An 11877-nucleotide genomic window follows, 5' to 3' on the forward strand; every position below is an offset into this window, starting at 1 on the left:
TCAAACTGATTCGATTAAATAATTAGCATTGTTTAGGCACTCAATAGAGAACGAATGGCTACTTGAATTTCAATTATTTTGCAAATGGCTGCAGAGATATTATCAAGCATGGACTATAAATGATTATCATGGAGTGACCTTTGTGTCTTTCTATGTAGGTCAATCCTGCTGGGGTCTAGATCCAAATAACTAAAGAAAACAACAATTGTCAGTATTTAAAAGAAAGGAAAGAGAATGGTAATAGGATAAAATAAGCTGTCTTGTGAAACATAATGACAATTCTTTAGCAGGGTAAAGAAAACAGAACTATTTGCAGATTTATTTAACCTATTTCCCAATTGGCAATCCTGTTACAGAGAAAGAGCTTCAGAAAATGTTTTGTTGCCCTGATTTATAAGCAGCAAAATCCTTCACTTTAATCAGAACTGGTCAGATATATGTATAATTAGAAACAAATACTTTAGTTTATATGCGACCTAGATTTAAAAAAAAGTTGCTTGCTATATAAAGTATTGGTCTCTATGGAAATTAGTATGTCAAAGGGGCTGCAGGGGTTAACACTAGTACCTCGTACTAATAAAATCTTCCCATTTAAACTGAATATAAATCAAAATGTAATTTTGTTGGCGCTATTTATTTGGTTGTGGTTTCTTATACTGTGCAAGGAAAGCAATTTTAAGATAGATATTCGAGTCCTACTGAAGAAAGCTACTGTATTTTTATGGTAATGTTAATATAACACCCTATTGCACCTTGGGTGTTTGAATATATTATGCAATGAATTTCAGCCCTCTCTGGCAACCAGGAGGTTAGCCCTAGCTACTACAATGTGGACTTACCATAATGATCAGTAAATAGTGATGTAATGGCTGGTGAGATCTCAGAATAGATGAGATGATCAATATTGATAGATAGCTGATGTTGATAAAACTCATATTTTGTTGCCCTCTATTTTCAACAAATATAGGAACATCACTAAAATACAAAGTTTTTAACCTAAAGTTTTTTTTCTTTCTAAAATAGGACCTTTTGGCTTTTATGAACATTTTAGCTTCATGTTACAGTCCTAGGAAACATTCTGCTAGTTAATTCCTAGGAAACATTAACACATTTAGGGCTAGATTACAAATGGCGCGTAAACTATTTTGTGCTGATATTACAAGTTGAGTGAAAATAAAAAGTGTTACAAAACACATCAAAAATATATTACAAAGTACACTTACACTCATAATAACTGTCTAATAAAAGGTATCTAAAAAATATATATTGCACACCAAAGTTGTAAGGGCTCAAAGATATGAGATCTCAGTTGTTAGAAAAAAAACCCTGCTAAAGTGCTATGACATTAAGATACATAAACATACATGTCTAATGATGTTTATGTTAGGGTGACCACATTTCCAAATTGCCATTCAGGGACACCCCCCCCCCCCCCTCCAAAAAAAAAGATGATTTTGATACCTTTTTTTGTGACAATTTTTGAAAGGAGGGGGGGGGGGACAGCACCTGCTTTAACTATGTCACTTAGGGGGATATTTATCAAAGGTCTGGCGGACCTGATCCGACAGTGCAGATCAGGTCCGCCAGACCTCGCTGAATGCGGAGAGCAATACACTCTCCGTATTCAGTGTTAGCATATTTAATTATTGCTGTAATTTGTGCATATACCTGTTTACAAACGATTAAACACAACATTAGTTCTAGAACAGCAATGCACTACTGTTGGAGCTAGCTGAACACATCTGATGAGCTAACAAGATGCATATACGAAAAGTCACCAAATCACCAGCTAGCTCCAGAAGTGCATTGCTATTGCCATGCCTACCTAGGTATGCTTTCCAACATAGTTTACAAAGAGAATAAAAAAAAGACTAAAAACTTAAAGTGTTTTAAAATTGCTTGTCCAATTTGAATCATAAAACTTTAATTTTGACATTCATATCCTTTTAAGTAAGACATATGGCACTCATTTTTTTCCCTAACGACAGGAACTAAGATATGAATTTAGTTCTTAAAACCCACTACACTGGAGAAGACTGGGATATACCTAATTCATGGTAAAGCAGCAAATACAAAATGTCACTCATGTCACGTGCTCTACAAAAGAAGCATAGGGAGAAGACAATCCAGGATAAACTTGTCATTGAAGGGATAGTATACACTCATTTTCATATAACTGCATGTAATAGGCACTACTATAAAGAATAAGATGCACACATACTGATATAAAAATCCAGTATAAAATGGTTTAAAAACTTACTTAGAAGCATTCAGTTTAACTCTGTTGAAAAGGTAGCTGGAAAGCCCGCTGCAAGTGGCAAATAAGACACTCCCCCCCCCCCCTTATTTTGCATATGAAAAAAACCTTTACACAAACAGGAGCAAGCTGGAGAAGGTAGCTGACAGTATTCACATAAAACTTTGGGGCTTGGTTAGGAGTCTGAAAATCAGAGCAATATTATTTCAAAATAAGCAAAACTATACATTTAAAAAAAAAAAAAAACTTTATGGGCTATATAAATATATCATCTACAAAACATTTATGCAAAGAAAAAATGAGTGTATAATGTCCCTTTAAGCATCACTATAGTTCAGACAAATCCCCGGTAAAATATGGACAAGTTGAGCACAAGCTATAAAGCACAATTAGACTGAGAAACAGAAATACAGAAAATATATATAGACTTCTATTTTTTTCCTAAATAAATCAATGATGATTTGTTCCTTTGTTTTATTATAGCATGTTATCATTAAATGGATATCAAACTTATTTGAATGTTCATGTGCTTCACGTTTTTTTATTTTATTATTATTATGTCACTGTCAACTGTTATGGAACAGTGTAGGTTGTCCTTATAAGCGAGTGAGCAAGGTGTACTATGGGATAAGTTATGCACAATCTTAAAGGTACATGAAACCCACATTTATTCTTTCATGATTCAGACAAAGCATGCCATTTTAAACAACTTTCCAATTTATTTCTATTATCTAATTTGTTTAGTTTTCTTTGTATCCTTTGCTGAAAAGTATACCTAGGTAGACTTGGTAGCTGCACATATATGCATCTTTTCATTGGCTTTCAGATAACATCCAGTAGTGCTTTGCTGCTCCTTCATCAAAGAATAACACGAGAATGAAGCAAACTAGATAATAGAAGTAAATTGGAAAGTTTTTAAAATTGCATGATCTATTTGAATCATGAAATACTTTATTGGTGTTTCATGTCCCTTTAACTTATCCTAATATATATATATATATATATATATATATATATATATATATATATGTGTGTGTGTGTGTGTGTGTGTGTGTCCCTTTAAAATTATATATATATATATATATATATATATATATATATATATATATATATATATATATATATATATATATATATATATATATTGAGAGTGTTTAGCTATATGGAAAATTATATAAAAGCTGTCTTGTCATATACAATTTCCTTCTACTTCTTAACACTATGAGAAATATATTCTTAGTCATAGTGAAATAGAACAGATTGGTAATAACCATACTGCACAGTTAAAGATAATTTCTATTATCTAATTTGTTTAGTTTTCTTTGTATCCTTTGCTGAAAAGTATACCTAGGTAGACTTGGTAGCTGCACATATATGCATCTTTTCATTGGCTTTCAGATAACATCCAGTAGTGCTTTGCTGCTCCTTCATCAAAGAATAACACGAGAATGAAGCAAACTAGATAATAGAAGTAAATTGGAAAGTTTTTAAAATTGCATGATCTATTTGAATCATGAAATACTTTATTGGTGTTTCATGTCCCTTTAACTTATCCTAATATATATATATATATATATATATATATATGTGTGTGTGTGTGTGTGTGTGTGTGTGTGTGTGTCCCTTTAAAATTATATATATATATATATATATATATATATATATATATATATATATATATATATATATATATATATATATATTGAGAGTGTTTAGCTATATGGAAAATTATATAAAAGCTGTCTTGTCATATACAATTTCCTTCTACTTCTTAACACTATGAGAAATATATTCTTAGTCATAGTGAAATAGAACAGATTGGTAATAGTAAATTGGAAAGTTTTTAAAATTGCATGATCTATTTGAATCATGAAATACTTTATTGGTGTTTCATGTCCCTTTAACTTATCCTAATATATATATATATATATATATATATAAATATATATATATATATGTGTGTGTGTGTGTGTGTGTGTGTGTCCCTTTAAAATTATATATATATATATATATATATATATATTGAGAGTGTTTAGCTATATGGAAAATTATATAAAAGCTGTCTTGTCATATACAATTTCCTTCTACTTCTTAACACTATGAGAAATATATTCTTAGTCATAGTGAAATAGAACAGATTGGTAATAACCATACTGCACAGTTAAATGCCCATGTTCTATTTTTTTTAATTGAAAAAAAGGATTATGTAGGTTTTTATGCATCATATTTTCTGCATCCAGGTGTTTGGGAAGTTTGCTGTAGTAAGCAGGTCCTGTGTTTATCCCTGTACTGCGTGACATTCTGCTCAAATTTGTTTTCTCCAGTTTATATTAAAATTTACGCTATGGTTTCCTTAAAATGTATGCAATTATTTTATCTCCTAATATCATTGTACTATAAGCTGTAACCATGTAATTCTGCAATGAAATCTGTGGAACGATTCCAAAAATTACCACTGGGAACCTTTCCGAGATATCTTAAATGGATTCAATTTCTGCCTTATTGCAATGAATTATAAATATACATTTAAACCACACACTGATCCAAATCATAAATAGCTACAATACTTCTTCCAAACTAAAAGTTTTTGTTCTCATTCGTTTTTCATTTACAGTAAAGGATCATTTCGGTATAACTGTGTAATTATATCACAGTATATTTTTAGCTTGCCTGTACAATTACTACAATCAGTGTGTCTATTTTTGGCTAAAGTATTAGCTACAGTAGCACAATTAAATTACAGCACACAGACCTTTATTTGTTCTTATTTCAGATTTTATTTTGATCACATGAATATTTTTTTTTCAGAGAGCACAGTTAAAGGGACATAAAGACAATGGGGTAGATTTAACATAGTGCGAGCGGACATGATACGAAGTAGCGTATCATGTCCGCTGCATATCGGTAAATGCCAACAGCATTCGCTGTTGGCATTTATCATTGCACCAGCAGTTCTTGTGAACTGCTGGTGCAATGCTGCCCCCTGCAGATTCGCAGCCAATCGGCTGCTAGCAGGAGGTGTCAATCAACCTGATCGTATTCGATCGGGCTGATTTCTGTCCATGGCCTCAGAGCAGGCGGACCAGTTATAAAGCAGCGGTCATAACTGCTGTTTCCGGCGAGCCTGAAGGCTCACACGGAAACAGGGGCATCAAGCTCCATATGGTGGCTGCACATAGATGCCTCATGTGATTGGCTCACCCATGTGCACTGCTATTTCTTAATCAAAGGATATCTAAAGAATTAAGCAAATTAGATAATAGAAGTAAATTGGGATGTTGTTTAAAATTATATTCTCTATCTGAATCATGAAAAAAAATTTTTTTTAATGTCCCTATAAGACCACTGCTACTTAACCTAAAGGGTGGCAGAGTTAAATAATCTCAATCAGATCTGATCAAGATGATTGACAACTCCTGCTCTTGCACTATTGCATAAGCAATTACTCTTGTAATGATTACTTTGGGAAGTGAATGCTGCCCGTTTACCATGATGCCAGGTGGTCAAGATTCACGGGAGAGAACCTTGTCTATCTGGCATTTTTAATTGAGCCCAAGGGCTAGATTCAATAAAAATGTTTTTGAAAGTAATGAATAGCAAAAAACAACAAAAAATTGTGGAATTCAAAGATATATACAGTACTAGTCATTTAAGTTCCATTATAATCAGTAGCCGCATCTATGTCGTAACTGTTCATTACTGTTACAGAATGAGTTTAACAGTGAAGCACAAAAACCTACAAAACTAATTAAAACAAAACAAGCAAAATCCCTCTATCTAACATATAAAAAAAAAAAACTTTTAATCAGTTAAAGAGAAATAAAAGAAACTTAAAAACCAGACAACCCCATCAGCTTTTTGAAATAGCGAGACACAACCTTGACATCACAGGGGCAATTGAGTCTTTATGAATTCCACCTGCTGGTGATGATGTTGGTGAAAAATCTTGGCCATATGCCATGCCTCAAAAACACAGCATAAGGACCCTGGAGATGCCTCTCATTATATTCAGCAAGATTGCTCTACCATAAAAATCAGGCAAATATTTTACTACAAACTTTTACATAAACTGTTTTGCACAAACGTTTCTGAGGTGTTGCTGTTGTTGTAATTATTAGTTTTTGCATGTTGTTAACAGCTCTGGTTTGATGTGTGAGATATTATGTATTTGGCGCCTCACGTAATTATAGATGTTAATAGAGGTAACGTCAACTAACGATTCCCTTAGAAAGATAGGTGAAGCAATGTTCAATGAGTTAAAAACATGATTTTTTACAAGGACTCATTGGCAGCATCCATAAAATTCTAAGCCACTAAGTTCCCATAGCAGGAATGTTGTATGGGTGAGGGCGCATCAGGCATATGTATATATGCTCCTTGTTAAAAAAAAGTTTTGCTAGAAGCATTTTTGCTAATACAGGTATACCTCACTTTACAGCGCTTCACTTTACAGCGCTTCGCTAATACAGCGCTTTGTGGAGCTTAAGTTCAACCTTCAAGGATTTTGAAACGGTTCTGTAATCTTCGGGAGTTTGCGAAAAAAGTGACTGGCACCATTTTGTTATGCTTAGTTCACTCTGTTTACAGCATTACAGTGCAATCTGTGTCTTATTGTTATAGTCTGGCAGATTTTACTACAGTAATTGTCACTATTTTACAGGTACAGTATTTATTGAATACTAATTGAATACTGTGCTGTGCTAGTGTTAAACTAAACGTAGCACTATTGCACCCCTAATATATGTTAGTTCAAACATGTTTTTAAATACACTGACAAGTGAAAATAAAGCTAAAACTGCCTTGTTTCACTTTAAGGCGGTTTTCACTTTACAGCGGGGCTCCGGTCCCTAACCCGCTGTATGAGCGGGGTATACCTGTACATGTTTATTGTAGACAGAATTCTATACAAAACTGCTAAACGTTCATGCGTATATTTTTTCAATTCTTACTTTTATGTCCCCTTAAAATCTTGACATGTGTCCCATTATAATACACTGCATTCCTTATTATCTGTAAGTTATATTGATTCATTTGAATAAGTGAAGTTAAAATCTTTTCCAATGGTTCAAATTAAATACATATCTTTTTTCTGGCAGATTATTTGTTTCACTATTGAGTAACTGGTGCATAATTGTTTTTATTTGCATTTTTTAGGTCAGTTTAGGATATATATATAGTTAACATCCTATACTATGAAAGTTTCTTGGTGATTATAACTATAATTTAATGTTAAACATTGAATGAATATTTATTTATATACACACACAGTGGAATTGTACACACATTTCAAAAAGCTCATATATGTGTTTTTGAGACATCTATTGAATGCCTCTGTACCCATTTAATAATAAACACTTGTATTTTATTTCAGTGACAGTTGTGCTGTTTGCGGCTCTAAGACGACAGAGAAAGAAAGAATCTCTTATTGTTTCTAAAGAAGATATTAGAGACAACATTGTGAGTTACAATGATGAAGGTGGTGGAGAGGAAGACACACAAGCTTTTGACATTGGTACATTGAGAAATCCGGAAGCCATGGAAGACAACAAATTGCGCCGAGATATTGTACCCGAAACGCTCTTTTTTCCTCGCCGAACTCAAGCAGCACGAGATAACACTGATGTCAGAGATTTCATTAACCAAAGGTTGAAAGAAAATGATATGGATCCAACTGCTCCTCCTTATGATTCATTAGCGACTTACGCCTACGAAGGAAATGGCTCAGTAGCTGAGTCTCTCAGTTCTTTGGATTCAGTTACTACTGATGGAGATCAAGACTATGATTACCTTAGTGACTGGGGACCACGGTTTAAAAAACTGGCGGATATGTACGGAGGAGCAGACAGTGACAAAGACTCATAATATACTACTGCCTTTTTGATTTTCATCTCTGGAGGAAACAAAAAATCGTCATTTAGAAATGAGGAGTAGCTATATTAATGGCTCTCTAAAAGGGTCCTCTGCTCAAAAAATTGTTTAATATTTGAATATTGTGCAGATTTAATGTCAGAGACTTTTTATAGTACACTTTATGAGCTTCCAAGAGGCATTTTCTCATTTGTTGCTTTGCTTTTTTATATAACCATATTTTAGTCTACCCTTTTTACCTAATCAGTCTTATAGACACTGTAGAAAAAGGGACGAGGAAGCGAGCAATATTTGTACACAGACCACTCTCACTAATGTGTTTGTTTCCTTTAACCTAATCAGTCAGCTGTTTTTTTTTTGTGCCCCTATGAACCTCTTAATCACTGAACATTTTATTATTTTTCTGAAGTGAGAGTTTCATGTGATGAACAATTTTTGGTAAAGCTGAATATAATATAAATCAAGCAGTTACTTCAACAGACAATGTTAACTTTACTATGTATGCCAAATTAGTTTTTCTAGGTACACAATAATAAATGCAGTCACTGACTTTTTTTATGAGTACTGCTTGCCCTTAACGTTCAATTATTAGAAAAGGTTTCATCTTTGACACAAGCTAACAAAAAATGAGACACACCTGGACCCTTTTTTTATTTTCATATGCAGACATTTTCATAACTGTTTCAGTATAAAATATTTTTGTCATAATAGATGTGCGAAGACAATACCAACTTGTCAAGTGTAAAAGCTTTGTGAAGTAGAAAAAAAAAACTAGGATGACATTTCTGTTCAGAATTTTATCAAACAGCAACATGTATATTAGAATCGTAACGGGGTGTTCTAACCAGGTAACCCCAGAAAATGTCAATCAAAACACACAGATAAACAAGATTCCTTTTTTTATATACATATTTGACGTTATTAATAAATGTAAAAAAATTGATTCATATACACACAAAAAATGGAATCTAACGTTTACTGTATCACTGAAATATGTGAAAACATGGAGGACTCTTGGATATGTTTGTTTTGGAATTTAAGTGGGGACTTACCTATTTCCATGAAGGAGAGAACTTGTATTATCTACTGACTAATGTTAATTTCAGTCAATTGATATTATTTCAGTGTAATTCTTTTTTTCTTCTTGTTTTATTTAAATAATTATAAAACATTTTTTTTTTATAGATTTTGTCTGCTTTATTTGAGCAAGAAAATTATTCCATGTGGTAAATTGATAACAATGTATTTCATGCAAAGGGTAACCAACTGTATAGTTTTTTTTCTCCTGTGGGTTTAATCAACCAGCATTTTCCAGACCTGAACATTGCATTTACAACATCAGACAGTCATTATGACATTATCAGCATTAATGAAACTCTAACTGATAAATCCTTTCCCACTCTCATTGCCATGAAAATGCTCTTAAAAAAAAAAATCTATTTTATGGACCTATAATCTCAACCTTTCCTAAACCAGCTCTTTCAGTTTCATAGCACTTCATTTTTTGCTGCTGTAAATTCATTTTATTGCAGTTTTAATTAAATTGCTCAGAATATGCACTGAACATAGGATTTATATATACCAATGGATGGCAGCCTTCCAAGCCCCCTCTAGCAGTTCCATTTCTATACTACAGTATAAGGTCATCATTATATTCATGAACCAGGTTTTGCATCTTTCCTGCTCAGAGACATATTCATTCTTGTGACATCATATATAATGAACATATCTACATTAGCTCTCCTTAAAAAAATACTGGTCAAAAAAATATATATTCTTATTTATTATGTTAATATTTTGGTTTACTATTCAACTTGAAACAGTTTGTCTATGACGGTATTTTTTAGGTATATTTTTTAACATTATAGTCCTTTGGTAAAAATTAATATGTTAAATCAAAGTAAATATAAAAAGAAAAAGATTGAGTAAAAAAAAAAAAAACAGCAAATAACTTACTCCTTTTCTTGCAAAATTAGCACTTATAAATTCTCAGTGTAGCTCCCATCCCAGTGTTTTAAGAGCAGAGGGTTTTTAAAACCTACGTTTTTATTCTGTCAGTTCTGGGCATGAGCAAACCTGACTGTTATCTGGCCTATTCACTAGTCTAGACGATTTATGACATCAGGTTAAAGGACCAGTCAACACAGTAGATTTGCATAATCAACAAATGCAAGATAACAAGACAATGCAATAGCACTTAGTCTAAACTTCAAATGAGTAGTAGATTTATTTTTCTGACAATTTTAAAAGTTATGTCTTTTTCCACTCCCCCTGTACCATGTGACAGCCATCAGCCATTCACAAATGCATACACGTACCATGTGACAGCCATCAGCCATTCACAAATGCATACACACTTATTCTTGCACATGCTCAGTAGGAGCTGGTGACTCAAAAAGTGTAAATATAAAAAGACTGTGCACATTTAGTTATTGGAAGTAAATTAGAAAGTTGTTTAAAATTGCATGCTCTATCTGAATAATGAAAGTTTAATTTTGATTGAGTGTCCCTTTAAGATGAAACTTTCTGCAAAGGCTTCCTCCTCCATTTAGGACTGTGACAGTAAGTAGAAATGTAGAGTAAAAAATACATAAAAGGTAGAATCCATTTAATTAGATGAATAATACATATTGCAATCATTTGTATTAAAGGGCCACTAAACCCAAAATCTTTCTTTTGTGATTCAGATAGAGAATATAAATTTAAACAACATTACAATTTACTTCCATTATTTATTTTGCTTCATTTTTTAAATATCCTTAGTTGAAGAAAAAGCAATGCACATGGTGAGCCAATCACACAATGCTTCTATGTGCAGCAACCAATCACCAGCTAGTGAGCATATCTAGATATGCTTTTCATCAAAGAATATCAAGAGAATAAAACAAATTAGATAATATAAGTAAATTAGAAAGATGTTTAAAATTGCATTCTCTTTCTAAATCATAAAAGAAAAAATATGGGTGGCGTGTCCCTTTAAGTATAAACAAATGCTTGATTCTTTTTTTTTATTACAACAATGAAACAGACTTTTAAGGAACAGTTTACACAAAAAAATCTTCTTTAAAGGGACAGTCTACACCAGAATTTGTATTGTTTTAAAAGATAGATAATCCCTTTATTACCCATTCCCCAGTTTTGCATAACCAACACAGTTATATTAATACACTTTTTACCTCTGTGATTACCTTGTATCTAGGAACCTTCTTCCAGCCCCCTGAACACATGACTGTGACTGTTTATTATTTATTGTCTTAAATTTAGCATTGTTTTGTGCTAAATCTTAAATAACCCCCTGTGTCTGAACACAGTGTTATCTATATGGCCCACATGTACTTTCTGTCTTTTTGTGTTGAAAAGAGATTTAAAAAGCATGTGATAGGAGGCAGCCCTCAAAGGTTAAGAAATTAGCATATTAGCCTACCTATGTTTAGTTTAAACTAAGAATACCAAGAGAAAAAAGCAAATTTGATGATAAAAGTAAATTGAAAAGTTGATTAAAATTAAAAGTCCTATCTGAATAATGAAAGTTTAATTTATACTAGACTGTCCCTTTAATTTGTTCCCATGGATCCATTTTACCTGCTGGAGGTTATTGAATTGTTTACAATTAGCACGATTACCCTTCTTTCGGCATTTGAAATAGATGATTTAGTCTGTGGTATCACCACCTATACTGAATGTTTCTAGACTTAAAGGGACAGTCAACACCAGAATTTTTGTTGTTTAAAAATATATATAAACCCTTTATT

At 32.5% G+C, this 11877-nt stretch overlaps 1 protein-coding gene across 1 annotated transcript in view; it reads left to right on the plus strand.

Annotated features, from left to right (window-relative positions):
- The window catches only part of LOC128660672 (cadherin-6-like), a 519409-nt gene extending 510100 nt beyond the window's left edge, over positions 1-9309 (plus strand). Inside the window, exon 13 of the mRNA XM_053714615.1 lies at positions 7629-9309. Within this exon, the coding sequence (XP_053570590.1) occupies positions 7629-8119 (491 nt within the window). The 3' untranslated portion in view covers positions 8120-9309. The remainder of the gene's footprint in view (positions 1-7628) is intronic.
- The last annotated feature ends 2568 nt before the right edge of the window (positions 9310-11877 follow it).

This window comes from Bombina bombina, chromosome 5, assembly GCF_027579735.1.
Source record: "Bombina bombina isolate aBomBom1 chromosome 5, aBomBom1.pri, whole genome shotgun sequence".
NCBI lineage: Eukaryota > Metazoa > Chordata > Amphibia > Anura > Bombinatoridae > Bombina > Bombina bombina.